This window comes from Symphalangus syndactylus, chromosome 14 (genome assembly GCF_028878055.3).
Source record: "Symphalangus syndactylus isolate Jambi chromosome 14, NHGRI_mSymSyn1-v2.1_pri, whole genome shotgun sequence".
NCBI classification, from domain to species: Eukaryota; Metazoa; Chordata; class Mammalia; order Primates; family Hylobatidae; genus Symphalangus; species Symphalangus syndactylus.
The window spans coordinates 84,827,860-84,855,482 of NC_072436.2; the positions used below are offsets into that span (position 1 = coordinate 84,827,860).

General features: G+C 37.5%; 1 protein-coding gene across 1 annotated transcript in view; it reads left to right on the top strand.

Moving 5' to 3' along the window:
* The window catches only part of EFEMP1 (EGF containing fibulin extracellular matrix protein 1), a 57,584-nt gene that overhangs the window by 18,671 nt on the left and 11,290 nt on the right, over positions 1–27,623 (top strand). Inside the window, exons 5-6 of the mRNA XM_055242401.2 lie at positions 23,168–23,290; positions 27,051–27,170. Of these exons, the coding sequence (XP_055098376.1) occupies positions 23,168–23,290; positions 27,051–27,170 (243 nt within the window). The remainder of the gene's footprint in view (positions 1–23,167; positions 23,291–27,050; positions 27,171–27,623) is intronic.

Consider the following 27,623-nt stretch of genomic DNA (forward strand, 5'->3'; position numbering starts at 1 on the left):
TGGTATTTTGCGTTTTCTCCATAGCTTAAAAAAATTGAGTAAAAGTCCTGAGAAGTAGATAAAACTAACTTCAAGTAACAGACCTGTTTAGTTTTCAGTGTAAATCTTGATAGGCTGAGAAGATAGGAAAAGAAGAATCAGTGCAGATTCAAATTCATACCAAGCTTTTGCAGTTGGAGATCCTAAGTTTTGTAATTATTCTAATAGGTAACATATTATTGTTATGCGAAAGCTGTTGCTCAGCAAAAAAAAAAAAAAAATGCTACTATCCCTTAGAAGAGAAGAAATAATTTCTCTGTCACAGTTAGGTGAACCTCTGTATTTAGTCAAGGTTCTCCAGGAAAACAGACCCAATAGGATAAATGGAGAGAAAAAGAGGGAGAGAGATTTATTGTGAGAATTTCTCATGTGATTATGGAAGCCAAGAAGTCTCATCATCTGCTGTCTACAAGCTGGAAAACAAGGAAAGCCAGTGGTGTAATTTGGTCCAAGTCTAAAGGGCTAAAAAGGGTATGGGAGATGGGACCTGCTAGTGTAAGTCCCAGAGTCCAAAACATCTGAGAACCAGGAGTAGCTCCAATGCTCCTTTCTTAAGGGCAGGAGAAGATGGATGTCCCCTCTCAAGAAGAGAAAAAGAAAATTAATCCTTCCTCTGACTCTTTGTTCTATTTGGGCTTTCAATGGACTGGATTACGTCCACCCACTTTGGTGAGGGCCATCTGCTTTACTCAGTCTGTCAATTCAAATGCTATCTATTCTGGAAACACCATCACAGACACACTCAAATAATATTTTAACAGCTATCTAGGCATCCCTTAGCCCAGTCAAGTTGACACATAAAATTAACCATCACAAACTCTTAACCGCAAAGATCACAACTGGGTAACAGCAGTTGCTGAAAATTCATGACTTGGTGTTGCTTGCCTATTGGTCAATTTAAAAATATATATACTGCATGTTATTATCATGAAAAACTCAAGCTATTGATGGTACTTCCTGGATCTTCTGCAAATCTCAAGTTTCAGTGACACTCACCCTCTAGCACCACCTACCACCACCACACAGCACTCAAGTATGAAAATCAGTCTTCTAAGGAAAAAGCAAAAATTCAGGGAGTACCTGCTAGGGTTGGGGCCAGGACTATATTCAAACATACATTTGTGGAGAAAAAGCAAAAACGGAGCAAACAACTAAGCCATACCTTTATCCTCCAGGTGCCGCCTCTTACCCTGAAAGACAGGACCACCTGTAAGAGAAATGACAGGCAGAAAAAAAGTTGTAGAATGGAACTGGGAGGGAGAAAGAGAGCAATACAAGGGAGTTGAGGACAATGAGCAATCACAAGACTATACCAATCAAAAGTAGATTCTCCTAAAGTATCTCATAAGATATTGTAATTACCAACTGTCCACTCATATACATGTGTATGTATACATATATATGTATAAATGCATATATATTTGTATAAATGCATATGTTCCTCAAAAGACTGATGAAGGAAAATAGAAAAGGTGACACCTAATAAATCGGTTTTGCTGTTTTTATAAAATTGGCTAAAGAAGTCTTTAAATTTGGGATTCAATAGTTTAATGTTTTTTAGAATCTCCTATGTGCTATGCATTATAGATCAGAGCTTCTCAAACATTAATGAACATCACTTCCCTGGGCATCCTGTTAAAATGAAAATTCTGATTCTGGGTAGGTCTGGGTTAAGGCATGACATTGTACATTTCTAACAAGCTCCCTGGTTTTGTTGATGTATGCAGAACCTGTCTTCCAGTAGCTGACAGTATCCTTCCTACCAAGAAACTGATATATCTAATGGATTCTTCATCCTCTACTTTCTGCAGTAGCAAATGGGGTATAATTTGGATAGAGTCAAATTTGCATGTGGTTACTTTTCAAAACTACATTTTTCTCCTTTGGTTAGATACTCAGTTTCTCCAATACAAATTACATTGTAACAGCTATAGCTATAAATCACAGATATTTCCGTCTCTTACTAATTAATAGAATTTTCTCCTGTAGTGGAATGTTTTTATGCTTGAATGCTCAAGAGGATTCCAGAAAGTAGTCTTTGGCAGCAAAGGGTGGTGGAAACCCCATGAAACTAAGCAAGAGACAAAAGTTCCCATTTGGGTCTTCCCCTAAATGACTTGCTGACTTTATTAAATCAGTTCATCTTGCTGGATCTCAGTTTTCTCAGTTATTAAAATTAAGAGTTGTCCTTTCAGCTCTTACTTGAAATTATTTACAAAGCAACAGGAAAGAGACAGAGAGAAAATGAGTGCACTTTGTCTAGGCTGTAAGCCTTGTGGATGTATGGTGATGATATGGTTCTTGATTGATATATGCCTGGCATTTAAGCTGTTTCCATTGATAAGAGTTCATCTTTGCCTTTTGGATGGCATTTTTATCAAGAAGACATACCGAGGCAAGTCAAAATCCACCTTGGGAAGAATGCAGGTGCATTCTGTGATTATAATAGCAATAATGACGCAGAAGCAAAAAATCAGCTGGTTCTAATCACCTGAATCTTTATTAACAAAACAGTTCACACCTACTACTAGTTGTTTGCTAAAAGTCTGCACCAAATCACTGAAGCTTTAAAAGCTAGATCACTGCAGTCTTTTCCCCAGGCACTGACATGGGTAATTACGGTATTGTGGTTCATGCCACAGCCCCAGACTTCATTTCAATCCTAGTTTGGAAAGGAGTTATTTTTATTTTGGTGCACAGTAAATAAATTTTTTGCAGATATTAATATAAACCCATTTAAAATGTAAAAGTGCCAGCACTAAATATGATCAGCCCTTTATTATGTTCTTGATTCTTGAATTAAGGTTTCCCATCTTCATTGGAGACGAGTGCCTTTCAGCAAAGAACTGTTTAAAGTCTATGAATTAGTTCATTTCACCTTTTGGAATTTCTTTCAGCCTCCAACTCAAACCATGCTTACAACCAAAGCAATGAGTCTTGCCTGAGTTTATGTATTATTTTCCATCACATATGAACCATAAGGAAGTCTATATGCTAGTTAATCTGTTGCTGCATAACAAATTACTCCAATGCTTAGTGACTTAAAACAACAAACATTTATTACCTCACCTTTTCTCTGGGTTAGGAATCAAGTTGTAGCTTAGCTGGGTCCTCTGACTTTGGGTCTCTGACAAGGCTGCAGCTCATTCAAAGCTTGACTGGAAAGGATCCACTCCCTAGCTCAAATACTAGTGGTTGCTGGCAGGATTGACTTCCTGCCTCCATTTCTTATAAATTCTTCCACCTTCAATTCCTTGCCACATACACTTCTCCATAGAGCATCTCACAACATGGCAGCTTTCTTAGCAAGTGAGGGGGCAAGAGAAGGTTCCAGCAAGAGAGAGGATGCTAATAAGACCAAAGTCAGAGTCTTTAGTAACCTAATCATAGGAGTGACAACCCATCAATTTTGCCATATACTGTTCGTTGGAAACAAGCCCCTGGTGTGAATGCCAAGATGTTGGCATCATTGAGAGCCATGTCAGAAGCTGCCCACCACAATCTAGAATTAAAATTCTCCCTGAGTTGACTCCGACCATTTAGAGTTAAATTTAGAATTTTAAATGATTTCAAAAAGCAAAATAGGAAATCAGAGCAAAATATACCCCCTCCCCAGCAGTGCAAGAGGCTGTATGACTCATGTAGATAGGCAGCCCAATGGGTGTGGTCAGTAGCACAGGCAAAGAAAAACCTGGCTGTTTCTAGAAGCTCCTTTTGAGTAAACGTAGCCTTTTCTTCACTGACCTGAGTCTTCTAAAATGCTATCAATCCTCCTCAAAAACACTCATAAATGATTCCATCTCCTTTGATTTTAAAACTTGTTTAAAGTCTTTTACTCCACTCAACAAGTAATTTTCATGAAACAAAAACTTTAAGGGCAAGCATAAAAACTCTTTATTGCTGATTAACATGTACTCACATGCTTGTTACATAAAACACATTTAATAAACAGTGCTCTTGCTTTATGTTACTTTTTGTCCTAAGCATTCCGATATTTGTGTTTGTTAGGGAATCATGGATATCATGTTCTCCATCTCTTTCCTAGAAATCCCTGTTCTGTTCTGCTCACATTTTTCTTCCCACAGTCTATTCAAAAACCTGCTCCTAGAATCATCAACTTTATGTTTAAATATGTTTACATCGTTTCTTTTGCCCCAAAAGTCTACTAGGAGACATGCACTGAACATATCCTAAGATTACAATAAATAGGTTGTGTAAGAGTTAAAACTTCAGAAGCAACAAAATCCAACATGAATTTTCTTGGGGTCCCAAGGAATAGGTATCTCAATAAGAGGCAGGTTAGTGGCTTATTTTTCAACAAAGTGGCACTAATGAAGTAGGATAGCACTCTGAGGAAAAGAGGAAAGATATATGAGTAAAAATTGGTGAAGGTAGAAACCAATTTAACAATAATAGCAGGACCTATAATGTGAGATGGTGGCATGAAGGGACAGCTGCCAGCCACATCCAGTCTCCCCATGAAGAATATTCTAGTAGCCAGATTGTCAATTAACCCGAGAGAGAAAAATAGAGAAAAGGCTAATATAGCTATTAGAAAGTACAACTAAAATCCAAAGGAAAGTTTTGGGTTTTTTTGGTAAAGAAGATAGAAATAGACCAAACATTCTTAAACTGCATTCATAATACAGCTCTGTATGGAGCACAGTACATTTTCTCCTTAGTTTACTCTCCCCCAGATTATTTTCCAGATTTCTCCAGGTGTTTCTCATGCCAATAATAAAAACTTCTGTGAGCCAGTTGAGTGGGTTGTGGGATAAATGGGTGCCTCGCAGCCAGGTAGAGGCCAACCCAGAGCATCCCCGGAAGGCTGGTCTAGTCCACGAAGAAGGCAGTGAGAGTTGGTGGGGGGGATCATGGGGGCAGTCAGATCTGATTCCCTTTACGGTGAAGCCCAGAGGGGAAAAAAGCATTCTGCTCATAAGATTTCCTCATATTCAGCCATCCCTTTGCTAATATATTCTCTTGACATAAGTAGCCCCACTAAATTCCTCTTTCCTCATCACTAACTCTAAAATGACAGTTTAAGGATTATCCTTTCTGCCACTTACCATGAAACTCAGCTCCAAGCCAGTTTGTTGTAGGTTTCTGAACTTAACCACATAGCTCACAACTGAGTGTCTAATCAATCATTCTATGACTGAATCCATCTGGAACAAATTTGAAGAAGTGGCCATGTAGGTTTCTTTAGGGGAAAAAAAAAAATTCAACTGAAACCAGAATAGATTTTTTCAAAAGTTCAGAAGAAAAAAAAATTATAAAACTTAGCAATGACTTCCCCCCGAGAAATTGTTCATGCTCTCCGAATAAGACTTATTCTGTCCTGCCCCATTCTGCATTGCATTTAATCCTTCAGAGAGGTGACCTGTGAATGTGTTGCAGCAGAGTCCACTTTCCTGAGAATGAGCTCATGGTCACTCCTTGGGTAGAAGGGAAGAGGGATATGGTGTGGCCAGGTGGTCACCATAACCTCATGTTGCTCTTAAATTCCCAAACACACAGGGCTCAACTGAGAGATTATGGAACCAAAAGAGCCCGTTTCTGGTCAATTCTTGCTAGACCACTGGTTTTTGCCCCATAGGCATTGAAGGATAATTTAAATAATGCAGCCAAGTAGATTTAAGTACTAGATGGTTTTTAGAACTCCATCTTTTCTTTCCTTGCTAGACCCAAATTGTTAATGTAAGTTTAGGATGTATTTCTCCATATATACCCTTAAGTCTGCACCATCCATGCATTTGTTCAATTTTTAGTGATTTATTCATCAGTTCATGCATCAATGCATTCAGTTAACACGTGTTCAAACTATAGTAGAAGCCTAGGCACACCACCTTTCTTACAAGGACTTTCCAGTCTGTCTGAAGATGTAACATAAGGTCAGACTTTTAAAAATTAAATGTTACAAATAATTCAGCTCAATGATTCAAGTCAACAGACCCTAGTTGAGAGCCTCAGTCCCCACATCATCAGTGGTAAGTGGTGATTACTGAAAAATTCTGGAGAAGTCAGAGGAGGCATTGGTGCTGCCACCAGGTAGCCAGTTAGGGATTTCTGAGAGAATGGATGTGATGCAGTTAATGAAGGATGAACCAGAGGTGAACAAACCTGAGAAGAACAGGACAGGCTTTGGTGGGTGGACGCCCTAGATGCAGCGTAATGGTGACGGTATTGTCCTTGTGTATCAAACTCTCCTTTTATGCCTCTTGCTAGCATAGTTACCGTATGTACAGTACTTGAAAGTAATGCAATTCTTTTTTGAAAAACTCACTCCCTTTTCCATAAATCGTACTGAGGTCAGCCCTCACCACCACTGTTCCCCACCCCAGTCCCAGTGTCACTGTTTGGGTTGAGGCAAGGGGGGTATTGTGGGTGCAGCAGGAAACAAGATTGGAAAATTCCATTGGAAGACAGTTGAGGTAGGACCCAGAATTCTTGGTTAAGCCATTTAGATTTATTACTGTCACAATTAGTGACAGATTTTGAGCAAAGAGTGACGTAATGAAAACCCTATCTCCAGACAGGTGCTGGACAAGGAGGAAAAAAATACATATACACATGTGGTTAAATGTGTTAAATCATCCTAAGGGGACTGAGGTGGGGGGCATTGGTGGTGAGGGCCTATGTCAGTCTGATTTATGGAAAAGGGAGTGAGTTTTTAAAGAAAGAATTGCATTACTTTCAAGTACTGTACATAAAGTATGCTAGTAAGAGGCATAAAAAGAGAGTGTGCTACATAAGGACTATTTTCTGGATCATCATAATTAGTTTAAAATTATTTCTAATAGATAATTCATTATTTTGCCACAGAGCAGCTTCTGCTATGTGAAACAGTGGTTCTAAACAAGTTTGACTCTAAGTAGGCTGAACAGTTTGTTTCGAATATTATTGAGCAATATATTTATTCATAGGTATTACAAAGATAAGAATCAATTACAAATTAACAAGATGGTGTAATTTCACACCCCACACTTCATGAAATAACCAATTTGGAGTTAAATAGGCCCTTCAATGGTCTACTGAACAATCAGCCTTTCTGCCTCATGCCCACATTAATTAAACTGTAAAATGTTCATTAATCATAATGTATGACTGAAGGAATATGGAGCAAGTCTCTAACTATAAACTATGTCTAAACAGTCTGTTAACAGCAATTACTCTTATTTTAGCATGTTTAAGGCAGTCATCCTGCAAAATACAATGAATTCAACCTAAGCAGAATCATTGTAACAAGGTTTTCGCAATATTGGAAATTATGGCGGGAGGCAATTATCCGTAGGCCCATTCTATCCCACAATCCCCCTACCATCCATTCTGCAAATAAGCATGAACTAAAAAGTAATCTGGCTGTAGATAGAGGAAAGCAACAAGTTTTCCTGATACATCTAGGGGAAACATTTTCCAGTTAAAAGTTACTTTTATTTAAAAATAAGAATTTAAAAGGGGTACAGAAAGAGGTTTGGGAGTAGGGGTAAGGCTGGACTGCCGAGCTAATAAAGCAAGAATTTAAGAACATAAGAATAGATGGTTTCGTTTATGGATTAATCCAAAAGAATTTTAACTGGATTTCGATCTCACTTCACTAAGTCTTGACTTTTTTTCTTGGGAGACCCCACAGCTAGCTGCAAAGGTAAAACACCTGGTTTATCTATTTATTGACCTATTTAAGTTTCCATTCTGAAACACTTCATTAACAATAGTCATACCTGTACTTTTCCTTCTCAATGGTGGGGGTCTGCTGGAGATGATGTGTTCATTATCTGGAATTTACTTTTTTTATTTTCTATCAGATTTAGGAATAATAAGATCGGGGAAAAATTAATATTGCTTTGTTAGTTACAGTTGGGGAGATAGCACAAAACCCCAGACTAGGTATCCTGCAGCTGGATCCCTAAACATCATTTCAAAGTGTGAGACTATTCAACAAGCCTGAATTAAGTAACTAGTAAATGCAAAGCATAGTGGGTGCTGAGAATACAAAGATAAAAGCTTATGGGGCCTACCCTCAAAGAGCTCTCAGTCTATGAGGAAGCAGACAGTAATTACAGTGTGATATTTTAAGTCCCATTTTGGTGACTTCCTAGAGAAGGTGACACCAGGCCTCCGTCTTGGGAAGTTGTGGCAATTAGACTTTAGAGAAGTGGGGAAAGGAGAAGGAATGTTCCAGGCAGAGGGAGCAGCATTTGCTAAGGTCATGAGAAGATGGGAAAAGGGAAGAGCAAGTTGTTCTGCATAACTTTAGTGTGCAGTACATGAAGATAGACAAGAGTCAAATCATGAAGGGCCTTGCCGGTGGTTTAAAGTTTGCGTTTCATCCTGAAGGTGGAAAGGAGTGATGTAATCAGCTTCCGTTTATACAAAATGAAAGATGCCGTGTATCAGTCTGAAACTTGCATATTCAAATCCACATGAAATCTGCCCTCTTTGCTCACAAAGGAATTAAATGCATCATTTACTTTTAAAATTTATTTCTGAGTTCTCATTTGTTAACCTGTCTGGATAATTATATTGTGACTAATTACAACTGATTTTATTCTCTATTTATAATAGTTCTACAGTGGCAAATTAAATATAGATTTCATTCAAGAAATAACACAGGTCTGTCTGTATGCTTAAATTTTTATCAAACATAAGGAGTAGGGAAAATATTTTAGCTCGAGGAAAAGCTACAGAAGTCAAACTAGCCTTAAAAATTGAGTCAACATTTAGTGCATCGTTTCAGGCTGTTTCTGGTTTTTCTCCACATAGAATATAACTGCAACTCTTAAAGGATTTTTACTGTTTGAGGTTTGCTCCATTTTAGAGTTTGTGCTACCACTTATTGGAACACTGGTTTGAAAACAAAATTGTAATTCAGCCTTTGCAGAAGTTGCAAGAAAGTTTTACACATTCACGTTTTTTGTCACAACATCTCCTAATCTTGTAAGACAAAATGTTGTAATGATGATATAATTGTGTAAATACTATGGCAGCATCAAATGTTATTTATCTGAACTGTTTTGCCAGTTTATAATATAAACATGCTAGAATGTATACATCCAGCCTAATGGATATCTCAATTGCTACCTTCAACAGGTTGAGGCTATAAAATTATGTAGGCCACTGATACGTGCCTGGGGTTATCCAGTTGTTAGTTTCCCAGTGGAGAATGCCAGACTTTGGTGGTCAGAGCAAAACTCGTTTAGGACCCTGAGCCAGCCAGTCAAGGTGCTTCATCCTTAAGGGAGCCTTAATTAAGGATGAGGTGAGGAGCAGCCATTGCCCTAAGTCAGTAGAGTTTCCAGAGATAGTGAGTTTGCTGCAATTCTCTTTCTTAAAAAAGATAATTTGTGGACACAGCTGTCCTAAAGGTCACCTGAACAAGCTACTTTCTGTGGTGACCTGGAGTTGAGCTGGACCCCCAAGGGGGAGTCTTTACTGGTAAGATAGGGAATTTAGAGGGAGGCTTACGGACAAAGGCAGACAAGTGGCAAGAATGTGTTGCACTTGGCAGTAGGTGGCCTGGCTGATGTAGAGGGCCATGTAAGATGGCACTGATGAGATCGAGCCCAAGGAAAAGACAATTTTATGTATGGAACCACCTGTTACGTGGCAGTGAAGGTTCAGACCAATCATACAGGACCATCTGCATTTTGTTAACACCTGTGTGCACAGTCACAGGCAGGTCTTGGAGCCCTGGGAGCCTGGAAGCAGCCCAGCATCACTAGAAAGGTGAAGATGGCAGGGACAGCCCTGCCAATCCTGCAAGGAGTGCACTAGAGAGCCTCAGCACTGGGCCAGGGAAGCAGCCCAAGAAGCAGTGTCCAGGGCCCACAGACCAATAGAAGGCAGTCCTCACACCATTTCAGAGGTGGCAGTAGTCAGAGTTCTCAAGTTGGAAGAATGGTCTCGGGCAAATGCAAAATTCAGTATTTAAGTAGGAAGGGGTCAGAAATGTGAGATGATGATTGATAGGCTAGGATGACAACAGAGAAGGAGTCAGCCTAGCCACGTGATTCATCACCCTATTACCATAAGCATGGTGCTTTTCCTTGGGCCTTAAGTTCTTTCATTTTTCCTATTTGTTAATACTCTCTCTTACAAGAGTAACAAGAAACAGTCATGTATGTACATATAATTTACCTTCAGCTATAATGAAGGCATTTGAAGAAGGTCATTTTGTATTCAAAGAAACTAAAATTAACTTTCCAAAAGAATACTTTTCTAATATGCCATGGTTTTACTATATTACTAGCACAGCATTTAAAAAACAAATATGGGCCCAAAATTAAACTCTCCTATCTGATATGACTGAATGAATGTTTCATTAAATACAAGTGGTGTAGATCACCATTCTGCTTAGTGAAGACTCTGCCAACCTGCTTATTTGAAAAGTCAGGCATACAACATTTTCATCTTAAAGTCTAACTCTAAGCTTTGTTCTTAAGAACAAATGACCAGAAATCCTTGTCCTGGCTTTATATGCATGTAACTCTATGACATTTGAAAATATTCCCTGTTTTTTCATAGTTCTGATTGATAATTTTATTACTGTCTTGAAAGATGGTGACCACAATGTCCTTAACATTCTCAAAAAAATAAATAAAAGTTGCTGCTGAAATTTACATTTTTCATATCTTTTTCATAGCTAGAACTTGTTCACACAATAGTTCTCTCTCAGAGTTACATGTAGGTTCTAATTAGAGCTCTAGTTAATGTTATGTGTGCTAGGTAGTCTTTATAAATATTAATACTTCATTGCCATGAAGCGATCCTGTAGCCATCAACAGTCCTGTCCTCTGACAGGACCGATTTTATGAATCAAATATTATGAAGTGCAGAAGATGCTAGATTTGTTTTGTTTTGACAGATTTTGTTTTGTTTGAATGTTTGCAATTTTCCTAATGAGAAATAACTTTTAGCAAGAAAGGCTGTGTTTGCCTGTTCTTGTATCCATTCATCTGGAATATGCCAAAGGAGGGGAAGGTCATACCATAGATGCTCCTGCTGATTGGGTGTTAGTCATAAAGACCATATTGAAAACATGACACTAAGCAACAAAACAAAGGTAGGATATTTAATAATGTGAAAGTATATAGGAAATTACATTAAAAGCCCCAACTTCCTGCAGTTTTCTTGCTTCCTTCCATCTGTATATAGCAGAAGTACCACCCTGATCCCACTACCAATTTAAGTCTTCACACTGTTAAGTATAATTTATTGAGCACCTACTGTGGACCAGGTACATCCATTTTGAGTGTGTATTGTTTCAATTAGTCCTCACAGTATCATTATGAACTGAACATTCCTCTACTTGATAGATGTGGCAGTGAGATTTGGAAGAGTAGAAAAGTTAAATAACTTTCCCAGTACACATAACTAAAATGTGATGTTGCTTGGATTTGAACTGAGACCTATTTGACTCTAAAACCTGTGATCTTACCCACTTTTCTGTCTCAAGCATATTTCTGTCATTGTGTTGTATAAGAGAAAGAGTTATTCTGTGATTCTCAGACTTTCTAAAAAGATCAACAAGTCCTCCCCTGAACTCCTAATTCTTGGTATAATAAATTATATATAAACATTAATTCTTGGTATAATAAGGCTAGTAAAAAAAAGCTAGCATAAGCAACTACAGAAAGATACAATCTCAAATAAAATAACTTAGAACTTAAAAATACTAGCTGTTAGAGAATAGTATGATTCCTCTAATTCTGAAAATCATGAAAACAGATTCGTAACTGAAGGTCGCTGACAGGGTACCTCCTTACACCTATCTGGCAGCCTCACAGTCATCCACATTAACCACATATGTGCCTGAAGCCAAAGGTTTTCACTTAAAAGTTTCTATAAACAAATTATTACATTTCTAGGGGAAAAAATAATCCTAGGATAATTTTAAAATTAACAATCTGAATTGCTCAATTTTTCCATTTTCTTTCAAAATGAAAACTTGGAATATGATAGACTCCATGGATGTGCTCCATAGAGTAACCATTTTAAGTATATATAACAGATCTAAGAATGTAGAGTTTGATTTTTTTCATCTGTTTATTCATGCCAAGAAATTGTCTTTAAGATTGACTTAGTTTGGCATCAACCTTTAATACATCAACTGCATAACTGGCTTGGGTCCACCTGCCTTTGTACTCCGCAGACACACAAACTATGTATAGGGCATGTTTCTCCACCGGATTTTTTTTCAGAATTTGCACTGCCAAACAGACATTAAGCTACTCTAAATTCTTGACAAGTATGTAACTTTATAGGTACACAGTAGTGTATTTAAACATTGAAGAGAACTTTCTATTCATCCCACTCTGCTAACAGAGCCATTTAATCCTATCCAGAAAGATGAGTCCATTTTCAGACTCTCCTTTCATCCTACAAATTAGAGGGAGAGAGAAGTCACCACTGAAAATTGAAAAAGGACGCAAGAAGAAATGGAGATCCATGACCATGGCCCCAAGAAAGCAAGAGCCTGTTACTCAGGTTTCCCAAGATCCAAGTTAGAGAGGGGACAAGAGATTAGAGCTAGAAAACAAATACTTTTAAAAACAGCATTTTGGAATTTATCAAAGGAGGCTTTAATTTCAGATTCATAAAACTGAAACAGATCTCAGAGAATATATTTTCTGAGAAACTTATCTCTGTCCCCAATGGAAATGTAAAGTAAAATGCCTCAGACTCATTTTAAAGTCCAAAGACTATTTTGTATGCTAGCTTTGAGAAGCCTTTAGAATTGCAACACTCACAGGGTCAGAAGTTTTTTTGAACAGATTTTCTTTTGTCCCTTATGGCCTTTAGGCACTCCTTGAGCTAATATTCAGGAGTTATTTGAATGCTGTTGCTTCACAACACTGAAAGTGTTTTAACATAGAGGGAGGAAAATCCCACAGCCTATGTCAACATAATTTATCAACAAATTAAGTCCAAGAATGCATGATAATTTATGGATAACTTGGAGGAAATGGTAACTATGGTATCAATTTGGAACAAAACCAAGAAGTCAAATCTCACTTGGTTTAATGTTATCTGAAGGATTTGGGCACAAGTTTAACATTTTGATCACGGAATAATCTTATGCCTTAACATGATGAAGACTGAGTCCTCCTTCCTGAAAAATCCTTAATACAGGACAAGGAATAATGAGTCTAAAATTTCGTAACTGTTTTCCTGCTCAAGGAAGAGAGAAGGAATACATAACCACTTACAATGAAATCTTTTCTTGCTACACTTCGTCATGAGGCAAGTATTTCAGATGTTGGGAGATAGACTGTAAAGGTGTAAAAGTTAACTTCACAGCTATACAAAGCTATATGTATGTGCACCATGTGTCAAATGAGAGAAAGTATAGATACTCAATGTTGTTGAATCCTCACAATTTTCTATATTAGAGTGGATGCAGCATCTGTTCTTCAATTTTTAATCATCAATGTTGTCAAGCTTAGAGAAAAGTTAACTGTATAGTACAATTAACATGGAACACCCACCGTTCAGATTCAAAAATTATTAAAACTCTGTCGTATTTGCATGTAGCATGTTAACACTGTTTTTAAACACAGATGACTAGTCAAATCCCCCACCTCCTGCTGGGATCCACATTGAATCGTTTGTGTATTTCCAGTGACAGGAAACTCATTATCTCCTAATACATCAAAACAAATAATAACCACATTTTCTCTTACACTGAGCAAAAATCTGCCTTTCTTGCATTTCTAGCCATTTATTCTACTTCTGCTTTTTGGAAATAAATGGTCAAGATCTTTTCCTCTTCCCAGGGAGAAGAGCAGAAAAAATAACTATTGAGTACTAGGCTTAGTACCTGAGTGACAAAATAATCTGTACAACAACCCCCAGTGACACAAATTTACCTATATAACAAACTGCACATGTACCCCTGAACCTAAAATAAAAGTTAAAATAAAAAGATCTTTTCCTCCTTCCCTAAGCTCCCTTTCATAACACTGAAGATGATCTCAGATATAGATCTCATCTGTATTTTCTTCTCTTGTAAATTGAGTACAAAGAAAAAGATAAGGATGATGTGAGGAGGTTGGGTAGGGCTATGGGCCTTCTTATGGGCTGGCATTTTTTTCCACAAATTTTGATCTGTAATATTTTCATTTTCATTCAGTTTGAGATTTCTCAAATTTCAATTTTGCTATCTTTAAACCATGGGTTGTTGTGAAGTATGTCTAATTTTCCAAAAGAAGGGCTTTTTCTAGTTTTGTTGTTGCTGTTCTTGTTGTTTCTATCTTATTTGCATTGTAGTTGGAGAACATAATCTGTATATGCAAACCTTTGAAATTTATTTAGACTTACTTTAATGCCAGCATATAGCCATTTTCTTTTAAAGTTCCCTCAGTACTTAAAAAGGCTATGTATTCTGTACTGTGCTCTATACATGTCAATTAGTTCAAAGGTTTTAATCACATTTTCTATTCATTTCTGAAAATGTACTTATTCTTTCAATTACTAGGAGAAGTGTATTAAAATCTTACTGTAACTGTGCTTGTCAATTTTTCCTTTTAGTTTCATTCATTTTTTTATTTGTCTATACTGAGGCTATATGATTAAGTGCATTTAAATCTAGAATTTCTACATATTCCTGGTAAACTGAAACTTTTATCATTATGTAGTATTTTTTTACTCTCTAATCATCTTTTTTTCCATAAAGTCAACCTCTTCTAATACTAATATTGCAAAGCCAACTTTGTTTTGGTTAGTGTTCGCATAAACATTTTCCATCTTTTTAATTTTAATCTGTGTCCTTATATTTAAATTATGTCTCTTGAAACAGTATATTTGGGTTTTGTTTTTTAATCAATTTGACAATTTTTGGTCTTTAGTGAGCACATTTAGTCCATTTCCATTTACTATAACCACTGATATGTTTAGGTTTAAAACTACCTACCATTCTATTTGCCTTTCATTTGTCCCTGCACATTTTAGTTTCCTTTTCTTTGCTTTCTTGCCTTCTTTCTAAATTGATGGAGTATTTTGTATTATTCTATTTTACCCTCTATTAGCTTTACAGTTTTATTTTTTTTTACCATTCCTTTATTGTTTTTCCTACGGATCATTTGAACATGCATCCATGACTTACCAAAATTTAAGATAAATTAGTACTTTTAACTCTTCCTGCGTGATTCAAGGACCTTAAAATATTTAAACTCTATTCCTCTTCCTGCCAAACTATATATGCTATTAGTCTCATGTATTTTAATTCTAAATATTTTATAAATCCCAAAATACTTTACTATTATTGTTTTAGGCAGTCAGTATTTATTTAGATTTATCCACATCTTTATTCTTTTCACTGTGCTGGAATTTTGAATCAAAAAGAGAACAGAAAAAAGAATTTAGTGCAACTAAGGGCCCTGAGGCATATGGAGAAACATTGCGCAGAAAGATCATAAGTAAGATATAATGAAATGGGCAGGAAAATACACACAAGAAAGTAACATTCTCTGAAGGCAAGAGGCACAAAGATATTCCTTATTGAAAAAGCTTTAGGCAGTTAATGAGTTGGAGAAGTACTGCCAAGTTACGCTCACCAAATTTAGTAGTATGCCTCAATTTAGTGGGCACAAAAGCTGCTTATTGTTGAATGAACAACAAGCATAATGTAATTGGTTTCATACAATTAGGAGGTCAGCAAGCCATGCTTGTTATAATTGGCACTGCCATAGCCAGGGGCTTATGCGACCTCAAGTGATGATTTGCCTGAAGGAATAAGCCAGGAATGTGTGTGCTTTGGGCTCCAGAGACTTGACTAATCTGGCTGCAAGGCCTCAGGGAGGGAGGCCAAGAATCAAATCACAGTGCTCAGGCAGGGCTTGGTAGACTCAGTTGAATGTAGTCAGTCTCCATTCAGTTCATCACTCACCAGTGTTTGATCCCGAGCCGGGGAAGTGGGAGATAGAGGAGAGGAGAGATCAAGTGGCTGGGAACCAGGAAAACACAATTGAAATGTCAGTGCAAAGGCATCCCATAATAGGGCGGGATCTTAATTCCTCCCAAGGCCATCCACTTTGAAGCAGGTCTCCAGCCTGTGTGGAATGGGCTTAAACCTTCACACAAAGGGTCTTTAATTTCTGGTACTGAGCCACTCTGGAGCAAAGACTGATGGTGCTGTTTGTTTCCAAATACAGGTTTACCTCCACAAGGTAGCAGATTGATGATTGGTTGTTAATATCCCAAATATCAGGGTTATCTTTTCCCAAACATTTTCTAAATTAATAATTAAGTTTAAGAAGGCCTGTAATCCCAGCACTTTGGGAGGCCAAGGCGGGTGGATCACAAGGTCAGGCGTTCCAGACCAGCCTGGTCAACATAGTGAAACCCCGCCTCTACTAAAAATACAAAAAATTAGCCAGGCGTGGTGGTGGGCACCTGTAATCCCAGCTACTCAGGAGGCTGAGTCAGGAGAATCGCTGGAATCTGGGAGGTGGAGGTTTCAGTGAGCCAAGATTGCACCACTAAATGCTAGCCCGGGCGACAGTGCGAGACTCCATCTCAAAAAAAAAAAAGTTTAAGAAGGAAAAAAAAAAAAGAGTTACCTGGGTATGACATACTCACAAAGATACCAGAAAATACTCCTAACAATTAACAATCATCTATCAGTAGAAAATGTTGTTTCCTTGAGATTCTGAAAGCATAAGCTTCATGTTGCCAGTAGGCAAAAATAGCTGAAGAATGAGAAGTAAAGCCTTTGTTTCTTTGCTTTTCTTCTGTTTCAGCCTATGACCCACTGGTTCATCTGGTTTATGTGTAGTACAGATGAGTCACAGATTGGTCGTTCACATGGATTGGTTGGTTTTCTTTCCCATGTTCATGAACTATGTGCCTAACCTCATCCAATCATCTGGCAAATGAACGCTTTTGTCCACAGAGGAAGCTACGTGAGGGGGGTCCATTTGCAATGCAAATCCGTCATCATTGCTAGAAAAGCAATTTGAAGTAGCATAATTTTTTTCCTATGAGAATAGCATATTGTAAAGTTCTGATAGAACACAATGCAATGCCAAGGGCTTCTAGGACACTTGATTCGCCACGCTCTAAAACAAAGAAATGAACTATCAGGGAGGCTGATAATTTGTTGATTTTGGTGATATTTTTGTTTATCATTTAAAGCACACCAAATTATTAACAATCTGTTTTGCCAGAACTGATAAGAATCTAGAACTATAAATCTACTGCTGGCCATCGATTAAGACAGTTGTCTCTTGTTACTTAATATTAGTATTTATTTTCTCCACTAGAACTGCTTAGCTTGAGTGAATTCTAGCTGATAATTTCAGAAGGGTGAAAAGCTAACTAGAACTGGGCATTTGGCCCAGATAAATCTGATTCCAGTACTCTGAAAGAAACAGCAAGGGAACTAGAAAGCCTTTGACAAAAAAATGTTGATAATTGGCTAAAAACTGGGGAGGGAAACAGAAAACTTGGAAAGCTATAAATGTTATTTTAAGTAGAAGAAAGACGCAAGGGAGGAATCAAGGTGCTGTGACATTAACAACCCTATCTTTAAGGCTAAAAAAATTAAAAACACCTATAATTTCACTTAAAACTACTCTCCAGAACTCGTAGGAAACAAGTCTTCTCAAGACCTAAATTGCAGAAACAAAATGGAAATCTTGGGTTTGAATCTCTGCTCTGTGTGACCCTGGGCAAGTTCCCTCAACTGAGTCTACATTTCAGTGACATCCTTTTTTTTCTTCATTTGTAAATTGTGGATGAAGTAACTACCTCTTCCACAGGGCTGTTATTAGGATTAAATAAGAAGCTTTGTAATTCTGCCTTCCCAATCAAATAATAGATCTTTTTATATTGCTAAGAACTTACCTATTTTTATACCAATTAATTTTAGAATGTTACCAAGTTTGTATATGAATCATATAAAATATTATACACTTTTTTCTAAATCAGATTTCAATCTACATAATTTATTTTATTAATTACTCAGGTTATTATCAATAGCAATTACTGGATGAGTAAAACAGTAGTAAACTTCAGTGCCCTCAGCTCTTGCTGAAGTAGTTCTTACCTTCCAGGATTATATTGAAAAACAAAATACTCCAAATACCTCTAAGACTTTCACTCAATGAGTCCCTTTTATTTAAAAAGTTTCAGAGAGTAGGTAAAAAGAGTACTTTGGTAGGAACTAGTTTATCACCCTGTCCCTGGAAAGGATTGGGAGCAATCATTTTGAGCAGGTGGGTTTCTAAATCATTAAGAATGTTGGGAGGAAGGAGGCCAATGGTAAAGAAGCTCCTCCTTCTAACAAATATGAATTCTTGACCTTGACCTTTATTCTACTTCACTCCATTTATGAGATTAAATCAGTTTGATTGAGGAAGCTGGTATAATAAGGTTTTAAATCCACACAGATCAAGAAATATCACCAACTTGAATTTAACCACTATCTTTTCTTTAACCACAAGAGTTCACAGGATAGCACCATTAAATAATATTTGCAAAGCATGCACAGTGTCCCACCCAGAACTAGTAAAGATACGGTTGTTTTACTCCAGGAGTTTACAGTCTGGAAACAAAAAAAGTGTATTGTGAAGAATCTGAATACTTTTAAAAATCTGTGTGTTATTGTTGAGGATAGACTGTCTATTTTAGAGATGGAGAAACAAAGAGAAAAAAATTGATACCATGACCCTAGATCACACAGGGAGTGACAGACTCAAAATAATTTCAGTCTTCTTTGTCCTATTACTAGTGCATTCTCATCACTAGTCTACAGTGGCTTATTCAAAAGTAGTTCTAAATTATTTCTTGAACCAAAAGCAGCACAAATTATAAAAGTCTAAATGGTACTCAACAGCATTCAAGGTGCAGATAATTTTTGCCCATGAAAACATGCTGAAGGGACTCCATGTTGTGGTAAGTTATCAAATTATGGAAAGAACATTGCAAAGATTAAAATGTTGCATAAGAGAGAGAAAGCAGCATGAGTCAGGGGTTTGGGAAATATGAGTCAGACTGAAGGGAAGGAGCCAAAAACATAGAGAATGAGGGCCTAAGCAGGGACTTAATGGACACCACAGAGATGTGGACAAAGTTGCCTCCATTAACTTTGAGAGAAAATCAAATGTGCAGTTCCCTAGACTTGAGGGTCCGTGTGACAGAGGCTAGAAGTGAGAGCTGAGCAAAGATTAGCCTGCGTTGTTTAAAGCAACTAATGGTGCCAAAGTCAGCAAGAGAGGGACCTACGATAGTATAAATCACTAGCAGGGAGCACGTGGGCACATTTTTGAAAAATGAGGGAATCACCAAATATTGCCATTAGCTATTGTTAATGTATTAGAATGATGAAATGGTTTGTGATATTTTAGGAAGCACATTCTATTATTTTGTTTTTTGGTAATGTTAACATTAGGCTGTGTCTACGTAGTTCAGAGAGACTCCTTATGTTGTTCAATCCAGACTCTCTGATCTTGCCCTTAAGGCCTTGAATTTTGCTCATGACAGAGGTACCATTTCATGATCCTCTTCAACCAGGCACTGTACCAGGCTCCTCACACAGAGCCCCTGCAGCTGTGCTGACTCTATCTGTCTGCCATTCTTCTCATGGAAACCAGTTTCGTCTTATCAGCATTTTCTAATGTGAGCTGCTTTCTGCCTAGAAACAGCTTCCTTTTCCTGGCACATACCTGGTCTTCTTCAAAATGCAGTGGAGAACCCACCTCTTCTGGCGAATCTGCTTTATACCTCACAGCCTCTGCACTCCTGGACTCAATTGCTCAACATCATTTTTCTTTTACTAACATCTTACTGATTTTGCTGTGTTTCTCAGATATTACCTGTTACTCTGCTTCATACATTTTTAGCTCCATTAGGTAAAACACTGATCCTACTTTTCCGAAACTTTACGTACCAATTCTCAGCAAATGGTAATAACTCATTTATCCATTTATTGAACAAATATTTGTTGAAAATCCACCATGTTTCATGCACTACCCTAGGCACTGGGAATGCAGGAGGGAAAGTAAGACATAGATCCCCCACCCCCACCCAAAGAGCTTGGGTCCAGGTCCCAGGAAATTTATTAACTGACTGCCTGAAAAATCAAGTGAGCTTAACTGTCAAGGATAAATTACAATCATGCAAAAACAACAAAAAGTTTCTCCCCACAGTAATTTGTCCCAGATTATCAGGAAAATCATGGCTGACCTGAGTAGTTTCCCTTATAAATAAAGCATTGCTTTTGCTAATGCAGATATTCTCCCATACAAATGTAGGAAACTGATTTTTCTTACACACCATGGAGATACCTACAAAAGGCTGTGTTTGCACTATGGGAAGTCAGGAGCAAGTAGAGGGCAGTGGACTGTCATCAACACCCCTGGGAGAGCCAGCTTTTCCAGAGCATCTGCACACGGATGGGTATTCTGCTTTGAGTTTCTGACATCATTGTCCATTTTAGTAATTTTTGTATCATAATGAGCTTTCTGGTATTTATGACAAATGGAAATGCATAGAAGTAGAAAATCAAAACATAATAGAATTTAACAATGTATAATAATTTTATATGACTTTGTATAGATGTATAACTAAGTAATTCGAGGATCTCAAAGTATAATTTTCAAAATAATAAAATTGTGTTATTTAAATAAACTAATAAGTTGACATTAATATAATTGAAAATAGGTCAAAGAAATTCAGTCTGTTTATAGCCTTTAGCATTAGATAAACCACCAACAGCAAAGGAGAGGATAAATATTCTAAACCACAGCCAGAGAAGCCATAAATGGAAACCTAGTTAGTAGCTGCCTCCTGGTCACAGAGGTCACTTTTTTGACGATTTTATGAGTCCCGGTAAGTAAAACGTGTAATCACCAGTCAGTCCTAGGTGAGGCAAGTCTTGCAGCTTTGTTTGGGTTTTGGTGGAGAAAGGGAAGGAAAGTAGTGGCAGTGACCACAGTGGTATTTTATTTGTTTTTTTTTTTGTTGTTTGTTTTTATTAAATTAATTTAACTCACCTAATATTTTTATTAAATAACCCACTCAGAAGGTAAGCAGACCTCATTCTTAAGAAGGAGTAGCACAGGTTTTTGTATTTAAAATCTACTTAATGATATATTAATTCCACTGGAAATGTTAGCCTATTTATCAGACACTGAGAAATGAGCGACAAGAAAGTAGGAAGGAAGTCATAGGGCATCAGTTGTAGGGATGCAGCGGGGTGGAGACAGTTTGCAGATAGGTGTCAAAAAGAAAAGCATCAGTCACTGCTGAGGCCTCCCTTAGAAAATGCAGCAGCCAGCCCAAGGCCTTGATCTTCTGCCAGAGGAAACTTGCCACATCTGAATCTAACATTGCCGTATCTCTCAGGACTGTTATCACTGCAAATGCTGGCAAATGTTCTTGACATAAAACAATAGATATTCTGCTGTCATTTCTGCATTAACGAGTCATAAAACTCTGAAGAAACCCCAGTAGAAAGGTTTTCATCAAGTGCATCTGAGAAAATAATAAAAGACATAAAAAACAGCAGATAATTTCAAAGCAAGATTGTTGCACCATCGCATAGTACCTAAAAAGGACAGTTTGTAGTCACTGACTTGAAAATAATACTAGTAGTAATTATAATAAATTTCAAAACAAAACAAAATAACAAAAACCTTAGCCAAAACTTTAAAACCAAGTTCAAAGAATTACGTAAGTGGATGCTTTATAGATTATTATCCAATAAATAGCCATATATTACTCAAGTATTTTTCATCTCCCCTCCCTCTTTCTTATTGAAAGAATCTCTCTTATCATTTCCACACCCAGCTAAGTGAAGCTGATTTCTGAGGACAACCCTTTTACAATCTCAACTTCATATATTATTATACTGCATAGTGTAAATGTGGCAGTCCTCCTTGAAAATACAGAAAAGTGAAAGGCAAACCAACCTCAGGGGCTACTCTCTGAGATTCTTAGAGGGAAGACAGAAATGGAGTAAATTTTTTATTATTGATTCTTTCTCTACTTTTTCGTCCAACACACTACCATGAGTCTGCCACAGTGATGATCTAAGACCCCTGAAATCTGCCTCGGGGGTCTTAGATCATCACTGTGGTAGACCCAGGGTAGTATTTGGGTTTTTATACAAAAATTGTCATCTAGGAATCACAACTTTTATGATATTTGTTAATGAAGCTTAGAGTGGTTGTTGAAGAATGATGAAATTATATGATCCTTTCTTGTGTACTACTTAACTTCATGATATAGGAGAGCCGAATGAATATAAAAGTGATACAGATAAGGCAAAATTAGATTTTACTTATAAATTACTGTAAATGTGAATGTACACACACAAATTTATATCACCTTTTGATCCCAAAGAAATTTCTTATAACTAGTTTATTATGCTATCACTGAGCATTTTTTACTTTTCTAGAACTGTAACCTGCATACTCATTAAGGCACATTTAGTAAATTATTCCAAGAAGTACACTGCTTTGAGAAAATAGGATTTTTAAACTACACAGGCTAGAGGAATATGATCAAATTGAATCCTTTGCATTCTGAAATTTGCAATGAAAGATTTATATATACATGTTACCCTGCTGTTTGCAAAAACAAACAGCTACAGGGAACGTATAATATTAAAGGTTGATTACACCCAATTGGTCAGATTTTTAGAAATTTGTCAATGGAAATTATCTCAAATACAATATATTGGATGGAAAAGCAAGTATCATACAATCTATTAAAATTTTTAACATACAAAACAATACCATATGTTCTAATGGATGCATCCCTGTCTAATGAAAGTACAAAAACATCTCAGGGAAGGATTCATTCCTACCGAGACAGTGGTAGGTGATGGGTCAAGGGATGAGGATGGTGTGAGGCTTTAGTTATATCTGAAATGTTTCTTAACAAAACAAAGTGAGCCGAGACCAACATGGCAAAATGTTAGCATTTGTTAAATCTGAGCAGTACTCACTGGTATTTGCAAAATTATTTTCTGAACACTTGAAATAATTTATAATTTTAAACATTTCCAATGTAAGAACATTATAAACTTTTAAGAATAAAGATTTAGCTTAAGAAGTGGCAAAATGGAAGAAATATCAACATCTTCACAACTGACAATTCTTTCTGTGTTGCGTGTCTCTGACAGACATAGACGAGTGCACGGCAGGGACGCACAACTGTAGAGCAGACCAAGTGTGCATCAATTTACGAGGATCCTTTGCATGTCAGTGCCCTCCTGGATATCAGAAGCGAGGGGAGCAGTGCGTAGGTAAGTACCATAGTGCAGTGAGCACGGTCCTGTCTTGAGTACCTTAACTGTTTCAACCTCAAGCATTCCAATCAAAGCATTCATGTTTCTTTGGAGAGTGGTAGCCAATAATTCCTTATTCTTTTATAGACTACCAATCCATTTTCCACAATAACAAGAAACAACCTTAAAGGTTGAGCTATTCTGGATAACAAAGTGTTGGTTAAATGTTAGACGAAGCAAGAGCTGAAATTTGGGGTATGAATGGGACAATAAAAACAATAAAAAAAAATTAAATTTGCTGTTTTGGGGGCCATCGCGCTAACACACTGGTACTGTGGGCTTCATTCACCATTCACTGCTGCAGAGCATAGGATAGCACAGCACATAGAGCAAATGGTGGAGTTGCATTCCAAGCACCAACACCAGCTCACTTTGAGACCTTAAGCAAGTTACTTAAGTCCTGTGTCTCACTATGTTCACTTGTACTGTGGAGATAATACTAGTCCCTACCTCCAGAGCTCATGTAGGGAATGCTTAGAATAGTGCCTGTCCCTGTGCAGTAAAGCTGTTTGCTATCATTGTATTCTGAGTCAACAGATGGGTATTAAAGGCTCTTTACACTGCAAGCCTTTGTAGGGTACCATGAGTGCAAAGCCAAGTTCAGCATGTGCCTCTGCTGGAGGGCCTAAGAGCGTGAGCTCCCTGACAGCAAGACCAGGTCATCTTGTGGCACTGTGGTCTCCCCAGTCCCTGAAGCATGCCCACCATGTGATGGAGGCTCTATGCGTGTGTTTTGAGTGAATGGAAGATCAAAGTATGAGGAAGCCAACTGGCAGATAGTGAAGTAAAATACAGTACTCTGGGCTCAATCATGAGGCCCAGCACTAGGCATGAAACTCTGACTGTCCATTTATTTACATACCCCCTCTTACCACAGATCAGTGAAGAAGGCTTATTTCCTCTTAGGAACAGAGGGTGAGGATGTGGGGACAGACAACCAGCATCAGTTTTCGCCTGAGAATGTGAGCTGTTGATGCTCACATGTCAACACTGAGTTCTATGTGGGCCCCAGCCCAGTTCTGCCTGCCATAGGGCTGTGCCTAGATGCTGGGGTTAGTGCCCAGCCTCTGAGGAAGGCCCAGGGTTTGCTATAAATGAAGCTGTGATTTAAAAGAAGAGTGTTTAGAAAAAACTCCAGAGATAACAAAGTTTGGCCATTGTATTAGACAGAAAATAAACATTTGAGGGCATAAAAAGTACAGAAAAAAGAACTAATCCAACTTAGTATGGGGTGAATCAAAGAGAATGGAACATATGGTCACAGCCCTTTTAATGTGGTAGGAGGAAATATTCCTAAACTCAGATCTAATCATGTGTCTTCCCTTCCTGCTTCCCTCACCGAGAGAATCAAGTCTACATTCCTCGACAGAGCATGAAAGGTCTTGCTCAATCTGATCATTGTCCAGTTCTGTTGCATAAACACCTCTCCCCCACCACAAAATATTACACCCCAGCTTTATTCCACCGGTTCCCCATACACATCACACAGTGTTACTTACACTTTGGTGCCTCTATACAAGCTCTTTACAGCACCAAAAACATTCCCTCTTGGCAAACTCTTATTTCACTATCAAATCCTAGCTTAGGATCACTTCCTCTGGGAAGCCTGTTATGATTTACCCAAATATAATTAGTTGCTCCTCCCCTGTGCCAGTACTTCTCAAATTATGATGAAGGATACTTTTTTGTAAATTTCCAATCTATGGCAGACCAATACTTCTGTAAAGTACAATAAAAATAATGTTGCAGTAATGTCAAATTGCTATTTCTAAACATGTACTCTCAGTTTCTGTATTTATTCATTGCAGACTGGTCCAAATAGCCCATGAACCAGCAGCAGTCAACAGTCCACACTTCAAGTAGCATGGTGCTCCCTGTGTCCCATACACTCCTTTCTATTGTTGATTTTCTCATTCCATGGAATAATGTGTTTCATGCCTGTCTTTCATACCAGACAGGGCAGAACATATGTATACTGATTATCATTATAAACTTGGGGTACCAAACACAGTGCTAGCAAATATCGATGGTTCAATGAATGTTTATTAGTTAAGAAGACATGCATCATTTATTCACCAAATAGTTATTGAGGGCTTACTATGTAACAAGCATTGTTCTAGGCACTGGGATAGTAGTAAACAAATTTTTACAAATTCATAGCCCTCATGGAGCTATTAGAAAGTATAATACCATTCATACAAATTAGCTATCAATACTAGACCTGATGATAGTACTGAGAACTAGGAAGCACTGTGCTAAAATTGCTCTTAATTAGTGTGAAGTTTCGATTTATTCGAATAATGTTTATTGAACACCTACTACGCCAGGCCCTATTCCAGATCTAACAATGAACAGACAAAAAACCCTCTACCTCCACCTCAAGGGGAGAAGACAGGTCTTATTTGCCATGCATTATAGTGAGGGAACACACAAGAAGCAAATAAACACGTAACACAATGTTGAGTACTGTTAAGGACTACAAAGAAGTCTAAAGCAAGGTAAGGGAATAAATAGGGCAGAAGAACCCATTTTATATTGGTGGGAAGGGTGGCCACCCTGAGGAGGTGACATTTGAATGGACACCTGAACAAAGTAAGGGGAAAAGCCATGTGAATATCTTCTTACTATTTATTTCAATATTCAAGTTAAATCAAATATATCTTGCAGCTTATTAGCTCCCATTTATGTTTACTTGCTTTGTGTCAGGAACTTTGCCTACATTATGTCATGTAACCCTCCCAGTAATTCTACTTACAGAAGAGGAAATGGAACCTCGAAAGGTTAAGACCAAGCTAGTAATTGCCAGAACAAAGATTCAAACTCAGGTTATCCTGAGGCCACTTGAGCACACTACTTCCCATAATTTTAGTTATGAAAGTACCAAAAGAGCCCAGCATAAATCTTTGTTTTGTTTTGTTTTGTTTTACCACAAGGCAGTGTCACTATATAGCATTACATTGTATATGCATAATGGTTGTTTTAAATTACACATGCCATGCTGAAGTTGTCACAAAGTGTAGAATCATGAATTAATGAAATTTTATTATGCTTCTAAGATGTTAGTCCTACTTAGCAAGTTCTCAGTTGAGCATTTTATAGTTGAAAATATTTATATGAGAAGGACACAGGCTGGAACACTTCATCAAAGTGTCAAAAGAGCACTCTCAAGAGGTAACTTATTTAGCATCCTATTCTTCCACAGTGTTCTTTTATTTCATACACAAAAACGTCCTAAGATACACATGGCAAGCCTTGCTATCCACATCTTGCAGAAGAAAAATCAAGATACTGAAGGCGTAAGTGACTTAGCCAAGGTCACCAGTTGAGCACAGCCCACAACTCTTTCTTCTTTGTTTTGTGCTGCACCAGCCATTTTAGTAGTTCTTTTTTGCTTCTGTAATTATATATAAGCTTTTAGCTCCCCAAACTGACTTCTTATGTATATACGCAATAGTCTCAATTATTTTGTTTTCTTTAAATCTCAATCCACCCACCAAGTTTATTTACCACTGAATGGCATGAACATTGAGTCTTTGTTCTTAATGTCTTAACTCAGAATACAAAGTATATTTAAAATATATATACCCTAATTTTAACAAAATAGGAAATTATTACTTTTAAAAAGAGATTTTCTCTACATAGGTTTTCTAGATAATGCTTTTCAGAGAATGCTAATTCAATAATTTGGTTCTCTTTGTGTGTGTGCCTGATAACCTAGACATAGATGAATGTACCATCCCTCCATATTGCCACCAAAGATGCGTGAATACACCAGGCTCATTTTATTGCCAGTGCAGTCCTGGGTTTCAGTTGGCAGCAAACAACTATACTTGCGTAGGTAAGCCTTTTGAGAACTTGCTGATTTCTGTCTTCACAAAAGGAAACCCCATGCCATGTTGCAGTATTTCCAGTTTTCTATGTTGTTGAGTAAATAGTTTCCATCGACTTCCCTTCAGCAATCATAAAGCTTAAAAGATAATAACCAATCTGTGTCTTAAAACACATCAAGATGTGAATGGAAAACTTTTTAACGTTGGTTTCAGTTCTCCTCTGTGGATATATCAACAAATTTAAAACTACAAATCAATTGATATACATACACCAATTAGTCAACAGTGTGTGATATAATGCTGAAAGTGCCAAAGGGGTTACTACAAGTTCAAGTATATAAACTTTCCACTGAAAGTGCATCTGATTTTTACATGCCTCTTCTCCCCTTTCAGAATGCAGTGTCACGGCACACAATTAACAGACTGGCATGACATGGAAAAAATCTAGTGTAGGCAAAATG